Consider the following 22,559-nt stretch of genomic DNA (forward strand, 5'->3'; position numbering starts at 1 on the left):
ATTCCTTAGTAGCAATAACCACCTACACAAATTTTCGTAGATGGTGGGGAAACTGGAAATTCTGTAGGAAAAAGTTCCAGGTATTCGAAGGTTCAAATGCACTGTGAGACCATGAGCCCTTAGTTCCTAGAAAAGGCAGTTGTCGTGACCTGGGGTTTGTGACTTGGGCAGCGCAGCCGCAGTTACACCTCGCAGGGGTGTCTCCGAGGCCCCTTCTGGGGGATGGTGCCGCTTTGACCCTTTTGCTGCTCTTTCCGATGTTTTTGCTGGCCGAGGCTGGGGCTCGGGTGCGGGTTTTGCCTGCCGAGGGCTGGGCTCAAGCTCACCTCTGGCGGTGCTGCAAGAGGTGTCGCGTTGTGCTGCAGACGTGGAGGCGCGGTGGCGATGGAAAGCCGGGTGTCAGTACTGATAGGGAGGTTGTGTCATGAGCTGATGAAAATCTGTGCTGTCAGCAGGAACAATCAGGGCTTCTTAAACATAAATGGCCAGACAGCTCTGGGGAGATTAGCGGGGAGTGCAGGGCAGGGGTGATCTGATTTGGGTGACAGGCTTTTCTGTCAAGGAGTCACATGTGAGCTGAACAGTGAAGGTGATTTTGAATATCCGTGTCAGGGACACCACAGCGTCTCTTGCCTGCTCAGATGCGAGTGAATTTCTTTTTCAGGGCAAGGAACCAGGGTGGGAAACTTCTATGTTAGTTTTGATAGAGGATGACTCTCGGATTTTCTTGTGCTTAGACACTCTGGAAATAGCTGTCTTTGAACAGGTGCCTGAAAAGGGGTGTATTAACATAAAAACAGCTGAGACTGTGAGAGGAATACGCTCCTCTTCTCCCTGGAGCTTCCCCCAGGTGGGGATAGTTCAGTAAACGTTTATCCTCTAAAAAACACTGGTGGTTTTTTGGCATTAGGAGCTTTTTCTGTGCCGCTCCTCCCGTTAGCCCCTCCGAAGCTGAGCGCTGCGGCCGGGAGCGTTACCGGGCGGAGGACGGTCTCCGGTACGCGGGCTGGCCCGGTGTCTGCGCCCCGTTCTCCGGTGCGGCCCCGTTGCTCGGCCCCGCAGCAGCGGGCGGCAGGAGCGGCCGGGGCGGGGCAGCGCCGCGCTCCTATTGGCCGCTCGGGGCGTGTCTCGGGCGCTGATTGGCTGCTGCGCGGGGTGTCCCGGCCGCCGGCGCTCCCACGGCTCCATTGAGCAGCGGGAGGGGAGCGGGTCGGGACGGGATGAGCTGCGGGGAGTGAGCGCGGGGCGGGCGGAGGGACGCGGGCGGAGGGACGAGGCCGTGGGCCGCGGCTGGGGGCCCGGCAGCCGGAGACGCGCCGCCTGACCCCTCTTCGCCTCCAGGCTTTTCCAGGTGCGCGGTGCCAGGGCCATCGCCCCACCAGCCATGCCCGTGGACCTGGCCGTGCGGGTCTGCCTGAGCCACTCACCCCCCATCTGCAAGCTGCTGAACTCCTACGACGAGCTGCGGGTCAGCCGGGGGCGCAAACCCCTCAGATCCTGTCTCAACCAAAAGCTGAGCACAGAACCTGAGCCTGAGCGGCGGGACAGCACCAAGAGCTCCAAGGGCCAGAAGAAGAAGAGGGTTGTGTTCGCGGACATGAAGGGGCTCTCGCTGACAGCTGTCCGCTTCTTCTCAAGGATCGAGGAGGACCTGTGCGACTTGCAGCACGCCCTGTCTGACCTTGCCTGCTTCCGACCCAGGCTGCGGAGCTCATGCCGAGAGGTGTGCAGGTATGTGCTGGACTTTCCACAGCCCTCTGTGGACTACGTGACTTTCCGCAGCCGCCTACACAGCAACCTTGTCTGCTTGGAGAACTGCCTGATCCAGGACCGTGCCCTGTCCGGGACAGTGAAGGTCAGAAACATTGAGTATGAGAAGAAAGTGATGGTCCGCATCACCTTTGATGGCTGGAAGAGCTTCCGAGATATCTCATGCCAGTATATGCACAGCACGTATGGCTCAGCTGACACAGACACTTTCTCTTTTGAGCTTGCCCTGCCCAAGCCATCTATCTCTTGCAGGGCCACAGAGTTCTGCATCTCCTTCCAGTGCAGACAGAAGACCCACTGGGACAACAACCACGGGAGGAACTACAGGATCTGTGCTGTGGGCGTGAGCCGCCCTCCCTCCCGTGCCGTGAAGAGTGCCAGCAGTGCCTGGGAGCACCTCGGCACCTCTCGAGCTGCTGCCCTGGTCCTCTCTCACCTGCAGACCTGGCGCCGCTCAGAGACCCAGGCTCCCTACTGGTAGGACAGCAGCGTGTGGAGAGGTTGTAGGTCCCTTCCATGTCCCCCCTGTGGTACAGGGGCTGTGGAGAGGGGAGCTGCAGAAGGTGCTGCTCACCGTTTGTGGGCTTCTCCCTGTGCCCAACTTGCTGCTGTACAAGCAGCCGCCACTCTCCACGGAAGCTCCTTCACCGCTGGCTGGAAGCTGCCCCTCGGTGTGACTCTGCCCGCGGGCTCTCAGGGTGGCACTGACACGAGGGGACAGAGGAACAGCCGCAGCCCCGGGCTGTGCGTCAGGCGCTTCGGCTGGAACCGGCATGTGAGCAACGGGGTCCCGGTGCTGCCCGAGTGCCTCGTGCGGAGCTGCTGGGCAGGGGCTGCGCTCCCCGTGTGACAGCGGCGCGGCGGCCGCCGGGGGGCCCGGGGGACAGGGCCCGGGGGGCGGGGCCCGGGGGGCGCTCTCCGGGGTCCGGGCGGGGCCGCCCCGGGCGCGGTGCGTGTAACGGGAGCGAATAAAGTGACGTGGCGACCGCGCCTCGGGCTCCGCCTGCGCCTGCGCGGGGGGGCGGGGCGTTCCTGCGCGCGCGGCCCCGCGGGCTGCGCGCTGACGTCAGCGCACGCAGCGCGGGCGGAGACGCGCACGGCACGTGGGTGGGGCGGAGCCGGGTCCGGCGGCAGCGGCGGCAGGTGAGTCCGTGACGGCCCGGTTGGCACCGGCGGCCGCTCCTCCCGGCGCGGGCTGGGGCCGGCGGCTGCCCGCGCCGGGGACCGGGGCTCCTGGGCAGGGCCCGGCCGCGCACCGCTAACCGGCGGCCGCCTGGGGGAGAGCGGCCTCCCCGCCGTGGTGCCGGCCGCGCCGCAGCGCCGCCCCGCGCCCGGTCCGGTCCGGCCAGCGCAGCGCTCGGTGCCACAGCGCGGACCTCCGCTCCGCTCGGTGCCACAGCCCGCTCCTCCGCACCGCTCGGTGCCACAGCCCGCTCCTCCGCTCCGCTCGGTGCCACAGCCCGCTCCTCCGCACCGCTCGGTGCCACAGCCCGCTCCTCCGCTCCGCTCGGTGCCACAGCCCGCTCCTCCGCACCGCTCGGTGCCACAGCCCGCTCCTCCGCTCCGCTCGGTACCACGGCGCGGCCCGCGGGAGCGGAACCAGCCGCCCCTCCCCGGCACGGCGGCTGCTCCGCCCGCTCCCCCGCCGCGCCGCCGTGGCCGGGCGCGCACACGCCGCGGGCGAAGCTCGGCGGGCCGAGCCGCGGGCCGGGCGCTGATTCGCTGCGCTCGTGGGCCGTGTCCCGGTGAACAACGCTGAGCCGGCGCTGCCGCCGCCCCCGCGCTCGCTGCTCCCCCGCTGGGCGCCGGCCCCGCAGCCGCTGCGGCGGCGATCGCGGTGCCCCCGCGGGTTGCGCCCCTGCCCGGGGCCGCACGGGTCTCCTTGCCCGGGGGTGGCGGCTCCGTGCCCGTGTGAGCCCCGCGGTCGGTGACCAGCGGGCAGGGCCGCTGCGCTCGCCGGGCCCGTCTCGCGTGGCCGGTGCGTGGGCTGCGCTGCCGGGTGACACGGTGAAGAAGCGCGGTCGCCGCGCCCCGCGCGGGGCCGGTCCGGCCGGTTTGCCGGCACGAGTCCCGGTGCTGACGGGTGACAGCTCCGGCGTAACGGGCAGTGACACGTGGAGCTGCCGGTCCCAGGACGCGGTCTATGCGGCCCAGCGGGTTCTTTTGAAGCACCAGCAGTGTCCTTAGTGCTGCTGGTGCAGCAGTGCCTGGGAGCCTCTCCGCATCCAACGGCTGGGAGCAGCAGCGCTCAGCCAGGGCTGGAATACACTGCGCAGGGAGCGAGAGGATCTTCCCAGGCTCTGCTCCCGTGTGCCCGTCGGGTTCCTGTTAAATCCCACCGTCCAGAGGGACGTCTCCCTTGAGCAGACTCATCTCTTATTACAGGCCTGACTTGGCCTCGTGTGTACCCGTGTGGTGCAGGATGTCCTTCCCCAGACGGGCTGTAGTGATGGGTGTTTGACCTTTGGCTGGTCCCTGTCACCCAACACGTTCCACTGGGGCTAATCACCAGCGATGATTGTCCCCTTGGGCTGACTTCCTGCCCTGGGCTGTTTGCGGAGCTGCCAGCCTGTGCAGGGGCAGAGGAAGTGATTCCTGCCCAGGAATCCAGGTGCCCGGCTGGCTCAGTGCGCTGGGATGCCTCTGAAATGAGACAGGCAACAAGATCTTTGTCACGAGGAAGGGTTTGCTGTCACTCCATTGGCTCCTTTCCTGTACTCGGGACTGATTGCAGTGTCCTGTGCTCTAGGCGTGGTTCTGGACCAGCCTGCTCCATCGGAGGTGTGGATGGTATGAAAAGGACGAGTGGCAGCAAGGAGTGATTCCCAAGCCCGTGGCAGTGCCAGGCAGCAGCTGCAGCGCCAGCCCAAGTCTGCTGCATCTCAGGAGCTGCCCCGAGGGATGTGACCTCAGCCCAAGCGCTGCCTTCAGGTCTCAGGGCCCGCTGTCCCTGGCCCCCGCCGTCCTCGCTGGGCTGACGTCTCTCCAAGCTGCATGACCTGCCTGACTTTGGTTTCTCTTTCCTCCACTAGCACTGGCGGCATGTGAGTTCCTCATCTGCCAAGAAGCCAGCTTGCTGTTTGAAGAGCTTTCCAGGGATACAGACTTCATTCGTGTTTGTAACGACCCTTCAACGTCAGTGGATTCCAGGGCTCTCCCAAATTAAGCTGGTCCCAGGCGTCATGCAAGGATCTGCGCTGGCACCTGCGCTCTCACGGAGAGAACAGTAACATCTCCGCGTACGGCAGGCTCCTGCAAGTGCCAGCTCCCTCGATCTCCTCCAATGCCGGCTCAGGGAGGGACTCCGCCGTATCCCTGTGAAGAGGCTCTGCATGCTCTCAGCAGCCGGGAGGGGATTCTGCTGCCAGCTTCTTCGCACGCTGCCCCACAGCAGGACTTGCTCGGTGGCACCTTGGGCGGGTGTCTGTTCGCGGCGTCGTTTCCCTGCCGTGCCCATCGCACCCCCATGGAGGAGCCTCCGCACGTGTTCCGCCTCTGAGCCCTTCAGCCCGCGCTGTCCCGGCGCCCCGGGCTCCTGGCAGACTGTTTGGCGGTTTTCCCAACTGCTCTCCCTGTTCCCATTGCGTTCCCTCTCGCAGAGCCCAAAAAGGATGTGAACTTTGGAATGGGGTCTGTGAGCAGGCTGCGGACTCGGTGCGTGTGCGAGACTGTTGCTGAATAACAGACGGACCGGTTAATCGCTGTGGGCAGCCTTTCTGTCTGGCTGCAGGGCAGCGGCCGTGCCTGGGCCCTTCACCATGTTCCTCCTGCTCCCCTTTGACAGCCTGGTTGTTAATCTCTTGGGGATTTCTATAACTGTCCTCTTCACTCTGCTTCTGGTTTTCATCATTGTGCCAGCAATTTTTGGAGTCTCCTTTGGCATCCGCAAGGTTTACATGAAAACATTACTGAAGATTTTTCAGGTAAGTAATGTTTTCAGAATTTTCTGTGTGGCTACAGGGGGTCTTTTCAAGCACGGTTGTGCTCAGAAGAGGCTTTTGTCCCTCAGAGCATTGCAGGTGACTGGGGTGGAGGTTGGTTTGCTGGTGACGTGCTGGTGCCACATGACGCAGATGGGTCATCCCAGCCAAATGCAGTTTGCTGGACTTCTGTTTGTGGGCTGTTTTTCCCCTGTAATTGACCCAGTAAATCTCCAGGTACAGCAGTAGCGTGGCCTGCGTGTCACGGTACAGCGGGATCTGCAGATGCGCTGAGAGGAGCCGTGTGCCCGGCTGGGTCAACGTCCCGGGCAAGGCAGAGGCTGTTACAGTTCATGTGGAAAGAAGCCCAAAGGGGCATAGGGTGTGAGGGGGAGGACGAGCTGCTCCTCCCCAGCACACGTTTGGAGGAGGCAGAAGCGGGAGGTTGGGCAGGACTTGGTGCCGCCAGCCCCGAGCAGTCTGGCCAGAACCCAGAGCCTCAGCCCCTCTGTCCCGGGGCGGCACCTGCTCGTCCCCTGCGCCCGAGCCGCGTCCGCACCCGCAGCCCCTGGGCACCCAGCAGCCCCCGCTGGCCTGGGCACAGGGAGGCCAAGTGGAATTTTCCAGCTTGCGGTCATGCTTTTCCCTCGCTTGCCTTTGGCAGCGTGACTTCATGGGCTGTCTCACAGCCAGCACCTCTCCTTGAAGCAAGTCCCCGGCGAGACCGGAATTTTTGCCAAACTCCTGGTAGATAAAGCCTACGCCGCCCTGCCCTGCCTGCCCAGGCGAAAGGAAAGGGCTGCTGTGTTCTCGATAGGGAGGTCTTAGCCTCTTAAATAGGGAGCTGGAGCTGCTGAAGGATTGGTGGCGCAGCTGCTGCTTTGGGCAGGGCTGGTCTGCCCCAGGAGCGTCTCTGTGCCGCCTGGCTCGGGGAGGCGGCCCCGGAGCTCGCAGCGCTCAGCCCGATAAACTCTGAGTCCTCAAATCCAGTGAAGAAGTTAATAAGAACTTCAGTTTATCTAAAATAGAACTTTTCACCTTGTTTTAATTTTTTTTTCTCTCTTCAATTCAGGAACGTTCAATCTCAACGCCTGTTTTGTTTTGGTGTTGTATTTTGAAACTGTTTTTCTGAAAAGACTTTGAAGTCTACTTTTTTTTAACCAAAGCTTAGTGGTGGGGGAGGGGAGTCTCCGCGTCGCTCGTTCGCTGTTCCAGCCCTGGACACGAGTGTCCCGCGTTAGCCCCATCGTCCCCCTTGGCCGGGGTCTCCCCTGGAATTGGCTGTAAAACGGGTGATACGAAGTGCAGCTCCAGGCCGTGCGATTCTCACTTGTCACGTGCGTCTCTTGCAGTGGGCAACGCTGAGGATAGAGCGTGGTGCCAAGGAGAAGAACCACCCGTTATACAAGCCCTACATCAATGGTAAGATCCTGCCCTGTGTGGGTACAAGTGAAGTTCAAAGTTCTTTATGGAAATGGGGTGGATGTGTCTCTGAGCAGCTGAGGTGCGGGACAGGGCCCTGGCTCTCAGCTGTCCTGGAGCGGGTAGGTCGCACTTTGCTCAGAGCTGCGTGTGGCTTGTCGCAGGTATCATTGCAAAGGAGCCGACGTCCCTGGAGGAGGAGATCAAGGAGATCCGCCGGAGTGGCAGCGGCAAAGCCCTCGACACTCCTGAGTTTGAGCTCTCCGATATCTTCTATTTCTGCCGCAAAGGCATTGAGACCATCATGGATGATGAAGTGACCAAGAGGTTCTCAGCTGAAGAGCTGGAGTCCTGGAACCTGCTCAGCAGGACCAACTACAACTTCCAATACATCAGCCTGCGCCTGACGGTGCTGTGGGGCCTGGGCGTGCTCATCCGCTACTGCTTCCTCCTGCCGCTGCGGTGAGCGCTGCCGCGGAGCCGGGAGCGGGGCTGCCGGGGCGCCGCGAGCCCGCGGACCGTGGCCGCCACAGTCAGGAGGGACGGGCTGCTCGGAAGCGGCGCCTGCGGGTTTGCTAGCGCGTAGCTTCCCTCTCTCTGCAGGATAGCCCTGGCGTTCACTGGCATCAGCTTGTTGGTGACCGGTACCACAGTGGTGGGATATTTGCCAAATGGCAGGTGAGTTTGTCTTTGAGGGAAGAGGGGATGGGGAGCCCCCTGTGCAGTTTGAGACCTGGTAATCCTGAAGTTTTCCTGCAAGGGCTGTCTGTTCTGCCAGCTGCAGACAAGGCAGGTGGTCCTGGTGCCTGTACCCCTCACCAGCAGACACCCTGTAATTTAAACAAAGAGCCTGGGTGTGAGCACTGAGGCTGTGGCAGAGTGCTCAGCCCTGGGCTCTGAGAAGGATGGGAACAGAAGAAAGAGACCAAAGTTTGGTTCTCATCAGTGAAGAATCAGCGGTCATAAGCTGACATCACGACCTGGGACAAGACGCGTCTGTGGGAGGGATGTGACGTCTCGCTGGATTCAGGGGTTAGAGCTGGGGGTGATGGTCTCTGTGCTGTGCTGCAGGTGTAAGGAGTTCCTGAGCAGGCACGTCCACCTGATGTGTTACCGGATCTGCGTGCGTGCCCTCACCGCCATCATCACCTACCACGACCGGTGAGCACGGCCCGTGTGCCGCGGGCGTTGCTTCCCGCTGACCGCTGCGTGCTGCGCCGCTCGCAGGCCTTGTGCTCCGTTCCTCTGCCCTCACCTCTGCCTTTGTTTTGCGTTTAGGGAAAACCGGCCCCGGAACGGAGGCATCTGCGTGGCCAATCACACATCTCCCATTGACGTGATCATCTTGGCCAGCGATGGCTACTATGCGATGGTAAGGTCTGCAGCCCCGCTCTGCCGGCCCGGCTGGGCTGCGCGGGTGGTGGGACCAGCAGCATCGTGTGCGGGACAGGGAGGAGGCAGCAAGAGGCTTTCGAGCGTGCAGAACTGCTTGTCCCCGCATGACATTGCAGGGCGCTCAGCCCCGTGCACAGGTGTCCTGCGGTGCATGGCCTGGGCTCTGAGCAAAGCGCTTCCCTCGCTGGACCTCCTGCGAAGTGGAAAGGACTTGAGGCTAATCTGTCCTTCCAGCCAGAGCTTGGGGCTTTTCCTCCCAGCCTTGCCAGGGCAGGGCTGGGGAGATGACCCTCGGCCTGGCTGTGGAGCTGCGTCTCGTAACGTGTGTTCTCCTGCCCCGTGCAGGTGGGTCAGATCCACGGGGGGCTCATGGGTGTGATTCAGAGAGCCATGGTGAAGGCGTGCCCCCACGTCTGGTTTGAGCGCTCTGAGGTCAAAGATCGTCACCTCGTCGCCAAAAGGTGTGACGGTTGGTCGCTGCGGGTCTGGCGGCTGGGAGGGGGCCGGGCGAGCACGTTGCTGCTCGGCGGGTGCTGGAGGCTGAGCCGCGGCCGCTGGCCGCCAGGCAGCCCCGGCGCTGCAGGGTGGGGACCGCGGGCCGTGCCCCGTGCTAACGGGGTCACTCGTCTGTTCAGGCTCACGGAGCACGTCCAGGACAAGAGCAAACTGCCGATCCTCATCTTTCCAGAAGGTGAGCCGGGAGCAGGCCGGGCAAGCGCCCAGTGAGGGGGCACATTGGGACTGCACTGCATCTCTGTTCCTTCCCTTTTTGTGCGGCCAAGGGCTTTGGGACCCTTCACTGAGGCAAAGGGGATGTTGCATCTGTAGAGCTGACTGACCCCAGCATGCGGCAGCCGCATGCACGGTGTCCTGGTGCCGCATCCTGCACACACAGAACAGGGTGCGGAGCGAGCACTGGGGCAGCTGCTGGGCACTGCGCCCGCCATTCAGTGTGCGGCTGAGGCCGGTGAACCAGCTCGCAAAGGGAAGCTGAGGACATTGTGCTGGTCTCTTACAGGAACCTGCATCAACAACACCTCTGTGATGATGTTCAAGAAGGGGAGCTTTGAAATTGGAGCCACGGTTTATCCCGTAGCCATCAAGGTATGAGAAGGCGAACGTTCCCAGGGCACGCGTGGCGCTGTGAGAGCCCGGGGTGACGCGCGGTGCTCCGGCAGCGCTGGCCTGTCACTGGGCCGGGGTGGGACTGGGAGCCTCGGGCGGTGCAGCCACCGCCTGGCCTTCATGAGCTCTTCTGCCTCTAGTACGACCCGCAGTTTGGAGATGCCTTTTGGAACAGCAGCAAGTACGGCATGGTGACCTACCTGCTCAGGATGATGACCAGCTGGGCCATTGTCTGCAGCGTCTGGTACTTGCCCCCGATGACCCGGCAGGTGCGTGGGGTGAACCCGTCCGACCGCCGGGCCCTTTGCTCCTCCTGAGCACTGTTGTCTTCCCGCAGCCCGAAGAGGACGCCGTGCACTTTGCCAATCGGGTGAAGTCAGCCATCGCCAGGCAGGGAGGCCTCGTGGATCTGCTCTGGTGAGCCCAGGCGCGCGTTTCTCTGTGTGCTTGTGGGCTGTGGAGTTCAGTTTGTCTTGCACTGAGCAGAGGAGGCTTATGGAGAAATCAAGACATATCTTGCCTGTGACCTCCAAAACTGCTCTTCTGTAGCAGGGACCAGTCTTTGCTTCTGCTGGGTGTGCCAGGCACCAGCGCTTTGTTCTGTGGCTGCAGCTCGCCCTGGGGTGCCCTGGTTCTGGCTCGATGCTGCTCAGCGGAGTGGGTCGAGCTTGGGAGCTGCCTTTTGCGGGCACTGGGATCTCCAGACCGCGGGGCGGGGGGCTCCCCGGGCTCTGCTGTGGGGGCGTTGGAGCCGCTCGCCCTTCTGACGGGGCCGCCGTGCTGCGCGCAGGGGCCGCGGGCGCAGCTCCCGGCGGGGCGCGGTGCCGGAGCTGTCCTGCAGGGCGCCCTGGCACGGTGAGGTGCGACGGCGACCGCCCGGCCGTCGCGGGAGCTCTGAGCAGCCCCAGGTGTAGTTTCGGACAGTGCACACCTGCAGCTCCTCTGACGATTTGACTCTCTCTCCAGGGATGGAGGACTGAAGAGGGAGAAGGTGAAAGATGCATTCAAGGAGGAGCAACAGAAACTCTACAGCAAAATGATTGTAGGCAACCACGAGGACCGGAGCCGCTCCTGAGCCCTCTGCCTCCGGCGCCAGCTGCCCTGAGGCAGCTCCGAATGTGTGGACTTTGGGGACTCCATGGCCGCCCGGGCCGGCTCCTTCGGCCTCTGGCCATTCGTTCCAGAGGCGCCAATTCTGCCTGGAGTCTCTGGGCAGCTCTCGGCGAAGATGCCTTCTTGTTACTGTTACAGTGAAGCCCCTTGCAGGGGCAATATTAAATGAAACACTTATGGTGTCCTGTGCTTCCATATGGTGTTTACAGGCCCGGGGAGGACTGGTGTGTTGGTGTGTGTGTCACCAGTCTCCCGCGGCACAGGGACGGGTGAGCTGTGCTGAACGAGCTGCCCTGGCAGCCACGGGCGTCTTCACGAGCCCCGTGACAGCGCAGAGCCCTGGGGAGCTGCGAGCAGCAGCCTCTGTGCGTTTGAGCATCCGTCCCATGCAGAAGCCCGCTCGTGTTTTCTAGAGTGCTATAGAAGGCGATATTTTAAATGCCTCCTTTGTACCCCGACTGTTGTTTTTTGGGGGAGAGCATCTGCTGCCTCCCAGGACAACACAGCTATTCTGTGTAAGTGTCCTTACATTTGAATTTCCCTGCACTAGCTACCACCATAGATTCAAGTTACTTTACTTGTTTTTATTTGCATGAAACACCACTATACCAAGAAAGAGACAGAAAAGAGCAACAGAGAGAAAAAGAGTCCAGAAACTCCCTGTCTTTTCTCAAGAGCTACAATGCACTTACCCTCATGTACATTATTTACTTCTGTGCAGCCTCCCTGCTTTGTATTGTTAGCGGCTTCAAATCCCAACTTTTGGGTCGGCTTGGTCACAGAACCATGGAATGATTTTGGCTGGAAGAGACGCTTAAGATCATCTGAGTCCAACCATAACCTAAATCTAGCGCTAAACCGTGTCCCTAGGGGATGGACAACGTGTCCTTACAGTTGAGGACGCCCATTTTCCACTGTGCGCTATTTTCCACCTACCCCGGGCCCATCAGATTATCCACAAATAAACCAAACCGGTCCCGGTACGGTACCCGCGAGTGTGCGCGCGGGCTGCCGCACGGGATGTAAAGCCACGCCTGATAGCACAGGAGCCCTTAACGTACAGCTATGGGAAACAGTTCTATGCTGAGCTGATTTGCCTTTGCTTCTTGTGCTCAAAATACGACCCTTTCAAACGCACAGACACACAGACGCGGTACCAAAACCCCGCAGCAGTTACCACAGGGCAACGTCCCGCCCCACCGAGAGAGACCAGGCTGCTCTCGCTTGTGACAGAGACGCCTTTACTGTCCCACGCTTGTCACTGTTACCCCGGGTAACTGTTACCCCGACTTCAGCTGCAGCTGCTGATTTGGGGAAAAAAACCAACAAAAAAAGGCAGCAAAGGCTGTGGTGTCTCTGTCTCTGCGCTTAACAAGAGCGGCTGAGGCCGAGCAGGGGGTGGTGACGGCTCCGCAGGCTGACGAGTTCACACCTCCGGCGCTACAGACACAGAGCGGCTGGTTCCAACGGGACCCCCGTCGGGGTTTGTCGCGGCGTTAAGGGGCCGCTCAGCAGCACTTGGTCACTTGTCCCGCTGGGCTCGTCGGGTCCAGCGCCCAACGCCGACCCCGCGGCGGCGCAGGGACGGGGCTGCTGCTCCGTGACGCCAAAACACCCGAACCAACAAACACACACCAAGAAAACCCCAAAACACACACAAAAATATTAAAAAAAGAAAATAAAGAAAAATCAGCAAAGCTAAAAAAAAAAAAAAAACCACAAACAAAAAAATACAAATAACAACCAAACTAGCTGAAAAAAAAACCAAGCCAAAAAACACAACACACCAAAAAAAACCCAACCCAACCCCAAAACAACAACAACAAAAAGCCCCACCCAAAAAAACCCCAAACAAATCACGTACCCAACCACACTAAAAAAGAGAAAAATAAAGGCAAAGCAGCAGGGCCCGGTGACTTTTGCTTTGCACTTAAAACCAACAAAAGCAGCTGAAGGAAAACAAACAAGACCAAGAAAAACCCACAACCCACAGAAAACCCACCAAAAAAACCTACAAAAAAAAACCCCAAACAAACAAAAAAAGAAAAAAAAACAGAGGGCCCTATAACCCCAGAGCAACAGAGAAAACACACAAACCCACAGAAATAAAGTAGAAAGAACCAACCAAAAAACAAACCCTCAAAAAAAAAAAAACAACCCACAACCCCCCCCCCCCACCCAACCAACAGAAAACCCACAACACAAAAACCTACAAAACCAACAGATCAGGAAAAACACCCACACAAATAAAAACCAAAACCAAGCAAACAACAACAAAACCCGCACAACCAACCCAGAGCAAACCGACGGCACCGCCAGAACACGCCAGCGCGGCCGCGCGCCCGGCACGGTGACAGCTCCGCAGCACTGAGCATCGTCTGCAGGCGTGCGGGAGGCGCTGGGCGCCGCTCCGGCCGCGCGGCACCGGCGGGGACAGCGCGGACAACAAGGGATCCCGCGGCACCGGCCCAGCGCCTGCCGCCCGGACGCCGTCACCGCGGTCACCGCTGAGCACGGGACCCCGGGCGCCACAGGACTCCCCGGTTCCATGGGACCCCCGGCAGCCATGGGCTGGACGGGTTCGGAGGGACACATCCATCTCTCCTTGGGTCCCCTTCCCCGCGCTCCCAGTCAATATGTCTCTCTCCGATGGGAAAGTTAATAAATTTAGCTCTAGATTAAAAGTATCGATCATTTCATTTGTAAGCGATAAATAACCAGGGGGGAGCGGCGGGCGGCCCGCGGGGCAGGGGCTGGGGGCTTCGCCGGCAGCGGCCGCGCAGCCTGCCGGGGACCGGGGCCCTCATATGCATTCTGCCCAGCTGCCGGCATTGATTTGCTATTAGTCTCCCCGCACCACCCAGTAGCACATCATTCCTGGAGCCGCTATTAATGGCCTTTTGATAAATAATCACTTGTAAGTCAATAAATTTTTATTAAACAGTGTGGCGCTTTGATTTATGAAAATCCGACGGGGTTTGTCTGGGAGAAAAGGGATGTGGAATTGAAGCGGAGCTGCCATCCATCTGCCTGCCAGGCTGCGCTCGCTCCGCGCCCGGCTCTGCCCGCCCGTCCCGGGCCGCGTGGGGGCCTGGGGCAGAGCCGGCGCTCGCCCCGGCCGGGCTCGTTGTGCCCTGCGGGACCCGGCCCCGGCAGGGCTTTGCCGCAGGAGCGACGGCCGTGCCATCCTGCGGGAGCCGCGGGACTGCGTCCCGGGCGCCGCGCGGGAGCCGCCGGCTGCGGGGCTGCAGGGATGCGCGGGGCAGCCGGGCTGCGGCTGCGATTTGTCACTCTCGCTGGCTACAGCAGGCCCTTTGCCACCTGCTTTATTTGTCTCCCAGCCCTGACGTGGCATCAGACAGGTGTTAAACTACTTAATCACTTTAAAATTGTTTTAATTTTCTGTTTTGTATTGATCTCCGCAGCACCAATTAATCAGCTCACTGGACCAGGCAGTTAGTACATTAAAAATTGTCAGCCACGTTGGGCAGCTTAGAAAATGTCAAAAAAATATCTCCGCAGCAGCCCTGCGCTTCTCCCGCCGCGCAGAACCAGCTCCCGCCGCGCGCCACAGCCCCGCGCCGCCCCCAGCACCGCAGCGCCCGGGGACCCGGCCTCCCGCGTCCTTGCAAAGGGTCCATGGGCTCTGCCACCCGCTGGCACCTGTGCCACCGCAGCCGCGGAGGAGCCGCGTGGCTAAGGGGGAGCATCACAAGCCCCACGCTCACTGGGTCCTGGACAGGGACCTGCGCGGCATCAGCCTTCCCTAAGCCGCGGGAAAGTGCTGCCAAGCGGACGGGGCTCCTCGCAAAGTCCTCCCTGCACGTGTCAGAAAGTGACAGACTGGAGGGCATTCAAAGCCAAATGGGGCCCTTGGGGCCCTGGCTGATGGGTGACACAGGGACAGTCTGTATCCCCCGCAACTTCAGGGGCTTGGGCCGTCCCGGGGGTGGACGTGGCCCCCGCCCCATGCTCAGGCACTACCTGCAGCCTCAGGGGAGGGCAGCTTGGGGTGCAGGCCCCACACCCCCTTCGTGCCCGTGCCACGCTGCGGAACAGCACACGATGGGCCAGCAGCAACTTATCTCCTATCGATTTCCTCCCGGGACACGGCCGCTCTGTTTGCTCACACGCGGCTGGCACTCGGTGCTCAGCTGAGCAACTGCCGAGCTGGCTGGGCCCGGGGCACCAGCAGCCGCCCCCGGCGTCCCAGCAGCCGCCCCCGGCGTCCCGCGCGGCTCAGACAGCCCGGTGCGACACCCACCGCTGGGGCGCGCGGGCCGAGCCGCGGGGAGCCGGGGCCGCGCAAACTGCGGCACACGCGTGCACGGCTCCCGCTGCACAGGGTCAGCGCAGGGGGCGGCCACCAGGCTGGCAGCAAACACACCAGGACTATCGACACCACATCAATCCTGCAGCCTCGACAGCTGAATGGGCTCTCACTCACACCGTTAAGATAAATGATATTTATTTGCTGCTAATAGGTTCCAACAAGAGGCCCCAACAAGTGACTTTTGAACCAGCACCTCTCGCAGCCGGTGCACGCCCGAACCGGGGAAAACCCTGGGAAACGCGCCCAGGGCCACCCTGCTCCTGTGGGCTCCTGCTGCTCCACATACGGCACCACAGCCACAGCCCCGTCCCCTGCCCGGCACAGACCCTGCCCCACACATGCGACCCCAGCCCCTGGCACCGTGGACCGCACAGCCACGGAGCAAGTGCTGGGAGCTGTCCGGGGCTGGGACCTGTATTTCAGCAACACCGACAGCGCGGCTGCGCCCGACGCTGCCCACGTGTGCTGCTGCCAGCCCTGCCAGCGCAGCCCGAGCAGCAGCCGCCAGGACAGGGGCGGCAGCCCCCCCATCCCCACGGCCAGGCAGCTGCTGGGAGGTCACCTCGGGCAGGGAGCAGGTGGCCAGGCCGGGTGCCCAACACCCAGCGGGGAGGCTGTGCCGGCGCTCAGCCGCTGTGCGTGCCCAAACCCAGCACCGAGAAGGCCGCGCGGTGCTTCCTCAGCAGCAGCCGGATCTTCTCGTCATCTGAGTCGGGGTCCAGTGGTTTGTTGTACTCGTCGTCCTCAGCCTCCGAGGCTGCCCGCTCTCCACCAGAGCCCCCCGCCCGCTGCGAGGATGAGGAGGGCTCCAGGGCGCTCTTCTTCCTCCATTTGGTCCGTCGGTTCTGGAACCAGACCTGCCGCGCCACAGGACCAGCCCGGTTAGCAGCCACCGCGCCACGTGACCTGTGCCGCACAGGGACCCACACTCACCTTCACCTGGGACTCGGTCATGCCGAGGGAATAGGCCAGCCGCGCTCTCTCCGGACCCGCCAGGTACTTGGTCTGCTCAAAGGTTTTCTCCAGAGCGAAGATCTGGTGCCCTGTGAAGGTTGGGCGCGTGTGCTTCTTCTTGTGGATGCTGTCAGCGAGGTGAGCAGGGGCTGCGGGAGAGCAGGAGGAGGCAGGTGAACCCCGGACGCCGCAGCACGGGGCTCTGGGCAGCTCGCTCCTTCCTGAACGTGGCGCCAGCACACCTGCCAGCCTTCGGCACCCACCAAGTCCCTCCACACTGCTTCCCCTCCAAATTAAAACCCTATTCTGGCTTCAGTGCCATCCCAGGAGGACCAAGCTGCCCTCTGCGTGTGCCCCGCAGAGCCGGATCCAGGCTGCGCACCGCTTGCTCAGGGTCAGCCCTAATTTGTTGTGCTGAGAGGGGAAGGGTCGTTAGCAGGACTGTGTGACCCCAGAGCCACAGAGCACCAGGAACACCTGCCCCCAAGCCCCGCACCTTGCAGGATGGTGACGGGAAGGCAGGCAGAGCTGGTCACCTCGTAGCTGTGCCAGGAGTGGACAGAAAAGCTGCCTGACCCATCTGCTCTGAGAGCACCCCCTGGACGCCCCAAAGGACAGCGGGTGCGCCCATCCCACCGCCCCCGGCACAGCAGCAGTGTGCTCTGCAATCCCCCACCTCCCGCAGGCAGGCAGTGCTGCCAGCCCACGTCCCGCTGTCCTGCCTGTCTCAGCCCCGAGCTGGGCTGGACACGGACCCCAGTGACGCTGCCAGAGCGATGGGACGTCCTTGCCAGTTGTGGCTCGCCTGGGGTTGAGCAAAGAGCTCGTCCTTGCCGTCGGATCTGTCCCTGCTCCTGAGCTCAAGCCTCTGCGGCAGGTTGAGCTGCGGCAGCTCCTGCGCCTGGGTCACTCCTGCCCTGGGGCAGCCCGCACCGTGACTGGCCATGCCTCATGCAGGGTGACGGAGAAGATGCAGCTTGGGCAGCTGCCCCGCACCCCTGTCCTGCTGCCGACGGGCCGGGGTTCTGCAGGGCGCCCGCCACCCGCAGTGCCCGCCCGCCGCCCGCCCTGGCCCGCTGTACTTACGGCCGCCGCACTGCCGGCCGCCCCGCCACTCTGGGGCCGCCTCTGCCCAGCAGCTCCGGCCCCGCGGCAGGTACTCGCCGCCGGCCTTGGGGAGGGCCCCCACCTGGGGCCCGTAATAGACACCTGGGGAGCTCAGTCCATTAAATCCGCCCGTGTGGGGGTAGCCGGGGAGGAGGCTGCTGCTCGGCGTCGCCGCGGGCCGGCTGAGGATGTCGGAGATGCCGTGGGGCGTGCCGGCAGCCAGCTGGGCGCTGAGCCCGGGAGGGCCCAGCTTGTAGAAGGAGCTCTGCACCGAGTACTGGCAGACGGGCGCCTTGGCCTCAGGGAAGGGCCCCAGTGCGGGGCCGTTGAGCAGGAAGGTGCCCGGCAGGTTGGCGTCCATGGCGGCACAACGGGGTGGCCCTCAGAGCCCGGCTGCCCAGGGGCGCGACGTCCGGGCCATTCCCCACCAGCCAGGGGGCTACTGGGCTCCAGCGTCCGCCCTGGCCGGCGGGTGCTGTGGGATGCTGGGACCCTGCCGGGCTGGCCGGGGGAACTGCCTGGGCAGGGCTGGGTGGCTCCGGTGACCCCGACGGTGGCTCCAGCCCCGAACACCGAACTTGGCTTCGGCAGCGCCAACATTTCTCTGATAAAGACGAGGCGCATTAGAATACGGGGCTCCCATTGGCCGGACGGCGGCAGGTGGCGGCTCCCATTGGCCGTGTGTCCGCGGCCTCGGCCGCCATTGGCTGCACCGGGGGGGCCAGCCCGGGATTGGCCCGGAACAGACAAATTGCGCTTTGAACGCCGGCGGCGGAGGGACGCGGCTGCGCGCGGAGGGGCGGGGCCCGGGGCGGGGCCCGGGGCGGGGCCCGGGGCGGGGCCCGGGGCGGGGCCCGGGGCGGGGCCCGGGGCGGGGCCCGGGGCGGGGCCCGGGGCGGGGCCCGGGGCGGGGCCCGGGGCGGGGCCCGGGGCGGGGCCCGGGGCGGGGCCCGGGGCGGGGCCCGGGGCGGGGCCCGGGGCGGGGCCCGGGGCGGGGCCCGGGGCGGGGCCCGGGGCGGGGCCCGGGGCGGGGCCCGGGGCGGGGCCCGGGGCGCTCTGGCTGCGGCGGGCGGGGCTCCCGGCACGGCCCGCGGGTGCATCGCGGCCGCGCCGCTGTCCCGGTGCGGCTCGGGCTCCCCACGCTGCCGGCCCCGCAGCGGCACGCGGCACCGGCCGCTCCCCGGCCCGTCGGGGGAGGAGATGCAGCAGGATCAGCCCCGAGACCCGCCTGCGGTGGGTGCACGGTTCTGCAGCCCTCGGCCTCCCCGGTGAACGGCGGAGCACAAACTGCTGCCGCGCTCCCGGCTGCCCCCGCCCGCCTGGCGACAGGGTACGAGCCGGGTGAACCTCACCCGGACCGCGCCGCGCCCTGGAAAAGCAGAGATAAGACACGGTCTGTGTTGGTTTCTTTATTAATTCATAGTCTGATAGCTGGTGTACAGGGAAATGATCTATACATCAGGGGCTAAGACAGGGAGATCCAAAAGGCTTGTTTCCGTAACAATTAAAAAAAGGAAATAAAAGTAATTTTTAAAACTTCTAAAAAGCTTCTAGTGTGCAGACTGCAGCATTCTCTAGGCTCAATGTCGGGTGCAGCTTCCCCCTACCAGCCTCACGAGCAATCTGAGCGCGAAGCAATGTCACTGCAGTGCCTGGCACGGTTTGCAGCACAGCACATTCCCTATGGCGTATACAAGGCCAAAGCACAGGACCCACACACAACTCTACGGTGATGCTACGGAGTCAGCTGCTGCAGTGGGTCTAGGGAGGTGGTCATACACAGCAGGGGTGGTGGATGGAGGGTCTGTGCCCGTATGGCTCAACTTCAGGGTCGGGTGGGAGGGGCTGCTTGCTCTCCAAGGCTAAGCTGGGTCGTTTGCTTCGCTGCAGTTGGGCTCCTTCCGGACCGCAGGGGAGCCAGGGCTGCCCCTGGCAGACGTGCGCCCTCTGCCAGACAGGCTGCCCTGCCCGGGCCCCCAGCCTGGAGCTGGAGCTGGACTGTTCTGCACACAGCTACCGAGTGCGAACTCAGCGCTGCAAAACACGCCCAGGATCACCCCACAGGGAAGAGCAGGGGTCCCCACACCGCTGTGCTACAAGGACCAAGTCCCCATGTCAGGTAAAGTACAGAGCTGGGGACATGGGACCTACTGCTCTGCTGCTGCTACCTGCATCTGGCCCTCCTGGGGTCAAGTGTTGTAGAAGATTCAAGCTACAACACAGCTCAGAGTTGCCAGGGCAGCTCTGCCCATTGCTGCGCCGCTGCTGGAGCAGCTGGCCCAGGGCTGCCCTGGCTGCAGGGCGACCGCGCGGCCCAGGCTGCTGCAGCGGGTGCTCCCCCTGCTCGAGCCGCAGCCACGGGGGGGCAGCCCCCCATGTCTGGTTGGTCCTGGGAGGGTCAGCATCCACAGGGTCACTGTGCCCCTGCAAAGCCCTTGCATGGGTTGCTGGTTCTTGCCAGCTCCTGGCTCATCTCCTGAGCAGATATTGTGCTGAGTAGAGTTGGGCACAACCCTGTGTGGCACAAGCATCCCCTGCTCTGTCTCACTACCCACCGAGCACATCAGCGCAGGCCTACAGCTCCCCCCCAGCCAGAGCCAGAGCCAGCTGGGGCTTGCACTATGGACAGGCCCATGCGACTGCGCCTTTGGGCCCCTCTCTTCAGGCCAGGAAGGGCCCTGGCTCAGCCAGAGGGGCATAGAGCAAAGACTGTCTGCTGCCCTTTTACTCCTACAGCCTCTCAGCTCCAGTCACCAGAGCTGCTCACATACTCCAAAGGTTTTGCCCATCCTGCATCCTGAAGAGGTATTTGGGAGCGGAGCTGTTAGTGCTTTGTACATACTGCTAGAGTGTCCCTAGGGGTTTGCATAGTATTTATTGGTTCATATACACAAGGCTGATTGCTGTACAGTTTACACTTTCAACACAAGCAACGAGCTCAGTGCTCGGCCCAGAGCCCTGCCCTGGCGGGGAGAGGAAGGGCAGCCCTGCTCCAGCCCCTCTGCCCGCAGCGGCGCTCCCTGCAGCCTCACCCCACACTCCCCAAACTGCTGCCCTCCCCAGAATCCAGCACTCACAGAGGGACGAGAAGCAAGTCTAGCAGAGGCAGCACGGGCGATGGGGGCCAAGCCCCTATCCTCCCATGGTGAGCAGCGCCGCGCTGCCCCAGCTTTCCTCCTGCAGCTGGAGCGCGGGCGGGGGATGCACTTACACACACGCGCAAGGGTGGAGTCTCCTTCCCTCGTTTTCTGCCCATCCAGCTCTTGCCTCCCAGAGGGGTCGAGAGGACGCCCCGGTGCGTGCTGCTGTCTCTGGACTCCCGGCAGCAGCGGGGCAGGGACGGAGGCCCCGCCGGCAGTTTAAAGTACTGTAGCTCATGCGTCTTGCAGTCAGTCAGTCATGCGGATAGGACGGTAAGTATGTCTCATACAGAAGTCATGCCATTAGCCTATAGAAACATGTACAGCCAGCCCTGCTCCCCTCCACTCTCTGCTTCCTCTCCTCTTCTCAGGTGTGTCAGAACGTGTTGGAGTTCAGTGGTTTGGTGTTGAGGTGAGATCCTGGGGAAACAGAGAGAGACGGGGTTACCAGACATTCACGGTGGCACAGACAGGAGAAAGGGTGGGGGCAGCCAGGTGCGTGGCAGTCCCGGACCCTTCTGCATCCTGTGCTTTTCCCACGTGCACCCATCCTGCCCAGCTACCACAAGACAAGTTTTGGAAGGTGTCAAAGAGAGAGCGACAAAGCACCACTTAGTGCCCTGCCTGAAACCAGCAGCAATGGCATAGCTGGTATTGGTGGTGCTGTCCCAGCTGCAGAAAGCAGCAACAAACAGGAGCTGAGCTGCACCAAGGGCGATATGGCACTGGGAAGGAGCTGGGAGGGATGCTGTAGGGTCTGGGATAGAGGGGGCCATCCCTGAGCCCCCAGCCTCAACAAGGGCGGCCAAGTGCAGCTCACTCAGCAGTGGGTAGGACCACATACGTTCCTAATGCACACCAGGGGCCACTTTTCGCACGCTACAGAAAACAGCCCGAGTACTGCAGCAGGAACACTGCCCCTGCAAGAGGCAGGCCCTCGGTGTCGGGACAGTCTGCACGAACATGTGTCCACCAGCACAAACCTCTTGACTGTCATGCACCCACAGAGAGCCCACTTAACACAGTGGAGAGAGGGTGTAGAGGGAGGACAGACAGACACAGCCATGCACATACAGTAGCGGCCAGAGGACCGACCACCCCCCTGCCAGCTGGGGAGCACACGTGCAGCACCGTCCCCAAGTGCTGCACTGCCAGCCCAGCAGCAAGCGTGCAGACAATGCAGCTGCATCCGTGTGTGCTGTGCGAAGCACCTGCCTTGAGCCTGGTCTAGTCCCACCCAGAAGGGCAGGCAAGGGGAGCAGGGGATGCACAAGACTCAGGGGATGATCCAGCGTCCACACGGGATCAATGGAAGAAATGTCCTAGGCGAAAGACAGGTCCCCTGCCCTCAGCTCCTACAGGCATCATGTTCCTGCTGCTCCGATGTCCACCTGCAGCACCCTGCCATGGCCTGCACCCCCCTTCCTGGCCACGGGAGCTGCAGCAGCCCTCACTGCCGCCCTCTCGTGCTGCCATGCGTGGCTGACGGTGGCAGCTGCTGCACCGTGCAGCAGGAGTCCCGTAGCAGTGAGCGATGGCCCAGCAGAACTGTCACCACCCTCATCCAGCTCACAGCTCTGCTGGTGCCCCACTGCACCCCAGGGCACCGGGGCTGGTCTCGTCTGCCACGAGGCTGCACAGCGAGTGCTCCTGGATGAAGAGGACAGCTCTGCGTCAGACCCCATACAAATACTACCCGCTCCCTGGGGCAGTTTGGCACGAAGATCATCCCTCTGTTGTAGCCCAGCGCCAGCAGAGCCGGCTGGAGCATCGCTGCAGAGCAGGGCACCCTGTGCCCGTGGCACCCAGGAGCAGATGAGCAGCCGGGACACGCTGCTGCCCCCCCTCAGCATTTTGCTGCAGCACAGCGACCCCTCTCTGCACAGCCCGGTTACCCTTTCCCTAGGTGTGCACGACCAGCAGCTCAGTGCAGGCAGCAGCATGGGGAGCTGGGACAGGAGGGAGAGCAAAGGTGGGTTACCTCAAAAGAGGCCATTTGAGGGGTCACTGCTTCCCCCTTTTCAGGCTGGCTCGTTTCACTATCTGAGCCCCCATCCTGCCCCCGGAGACATCCAGTTTCGGAACACGCGCTCGCACCTCCTCCTGAGGAAGCCGCAGGGGCAGGAGGCAGAACATCACCCACGTGAACAGACAGACACACAGAAGACGACAGGAGAGGGAAAGGCAGTCAGTTGGCAGAAGACAACAAGCAAGAAGTGGTGCAGTGGGCAAGAGGTGCCCCTGGAAGCTTTAGATGGGAAACAGGAGAGGAAAGCAGGG

General features: G+C 62.6%; 4 protein-coding genes across 8 annotated transcripts in view; 2 read left to right on the forward strand and 2 right to left on the reverse strand.

The window, feature by feature from the left end:
• Positions 1-1,384: 1,384 nt before the first annotated feature.
• On the forward strand, positions 1,385-4,551 carry LOC308050163 (protein phosphatase 1 regulatory subunit 3C-B-like; the record flags this gene model as incomplete). Of its 2 annotated transcripts, XR_013923373.1 has the most annotated exons (2): positions 1,385-2,545; positions 4,520-4,551. XR_013923373.1 is itself a non-coding variant. In XM_080360156.1 (1 exon), the coding sequence occupies one exon, from the start codon at positions 1,385-1,387 to the stop codon at positions 2,249-2,251; it is 867 nt and encodes a 288-aa protein (XP_080216282.1). In that variant the 3' UTR covers positions 2,252-2,644. The 2 variants fall into 2 exon arrangements, 1 of the variants encoding a protein (XP_080216282.1); XM_080360156.1 differs by lacking the exon at positions 4,520-4,551 and having other exon boundaries at positions 1,385-2,644.
• On the forward strand, positions 2,883-10,927 carry GPAT4 (glycerol-3-phosphate acyltransferase 4). The gene is made up of 13 exons (XM_080360155.1): positions 2,883-2,913; positions 4,520-5,693; positions 7,043-7,112; positions 7,277-7,574; positions 7,716-7,790; positions 8,184-8,273; positions 8,391-8,484; positions 8,853-8,968; positions 9,143-9,198; positions 9,526-9,611; positions 9,773-9,901; positions 9,970-10,049; positions 10,599-10,927. Exons 2-13 carry the CDS (start codon positions 5,529-5,531, stop codon positions 10,705-10,707), a joined length of 1,368 nt encoding a protein of 455 aa, XP_080216281.1. The 5' UTR covers positions 2,883-2,913; positions 4,520-5,528; the 3' UTR covers positions 10,708-10,927.
• Positions 10,928-15,618: 4,691 nt separating this feature from the next.
• On the reverse strand, positions 15,619-17,698 carry NKX6-3 (NK6 homeobox 3). Its single transcript, XM_080360147.1, has 3 exons — positions 17,119-17,698; positions 16,012-16,181; positions 15,619-15,935 (listed from the first exon to the last, which is right to left on the reverse strand). Exons 1-3 carry the CDS (start codon positions 17,498-17,500, stop codon positions 15,705-15,707), a joined length of 783 nt encoding a protein of 260 aa, XP_080216273.1. The 5' UTR covers positions 17,501-17,698; the 3' UTR covers positions 15,619-15,704.
• An 835-nt stretch (positions 17,699-18,533) lies between these two features.
• Positions 18,534-22,559, reverse strand: part of LOC308050149 (ankyrin-1-like) — a 33,553-nt gene continuing 29,527 nt past the window's right edge. For all 4 annotated transcript variants that reach the window (XM_080360126.1, XM_080360124.1, XM_080360125.1 and 1 more), the window contains one exon: positions 18,534-20,699. In XM_080360126.1, the coding sequence (XP_080216252.1) occupies positions 20,673-20,699 (27 nt within the window). In that variant the 3' untranslated portion in view covers positions 18,534-20,672. The remainder of the gene's footprint in view (positions 20,700-22,559) is intronic.

This window comes from Nesoenas mayeri, assembly GCF_963082525.1.
Source record: "Nesoenas mayeri genome assembly, chromosome: 27".
Taxonomy (NCBI): Eukaryota; Metazoa; Chordata; class Aves; order Columbiformes; family Columbidae; genus Nesoenas; species Nesoenas mayeri.

Coding starts and splice junctions, on each gene's coding strand:
- GPAT4 (XM_080360155.1), top strand. CDS start 5,529: ATGTTCCTCCTGCTCCCCTTTGACAGCCTGGTTGTTAATCTCTTGGGG. Junction 8,969..9,142: donor CGTCACCTCGTCGCCAAAAG/GTGTGACGGTTG, acceptor TCGTCTGTTCAG/GCTCACGGAGCACGTCCAGG. Junction 9,902..9,969: donor TGCCCCCGATGACCCGGCAG/GTGCGTGGGGTG, acceptor GTCTTCCCGCAG/CCCGAAGAGGACGCCGTGCA.
- NKX6-3 (XM_080360147.1), bottom strand. CDS start 17,500: ATGGACGCCAACCTGCCGGGCACCTTCCTGCTCAACGGCCCCGCACTG. Junction 16,182..17,118: donor CGGCCGGCAGTGCGGCGGCC/GTAAGTACAGCG, acceptor GCTCTCCCGCAG/CCCCTGCTCACCTCGCTGAC. Junction 15,936..16,011: donor TGACCGAGTCCCAGGTGAAG/GTGAGTGTGGGT, acceptor GTGGCGCGGCAG/GTCTGGTTCCAGAACCGACG.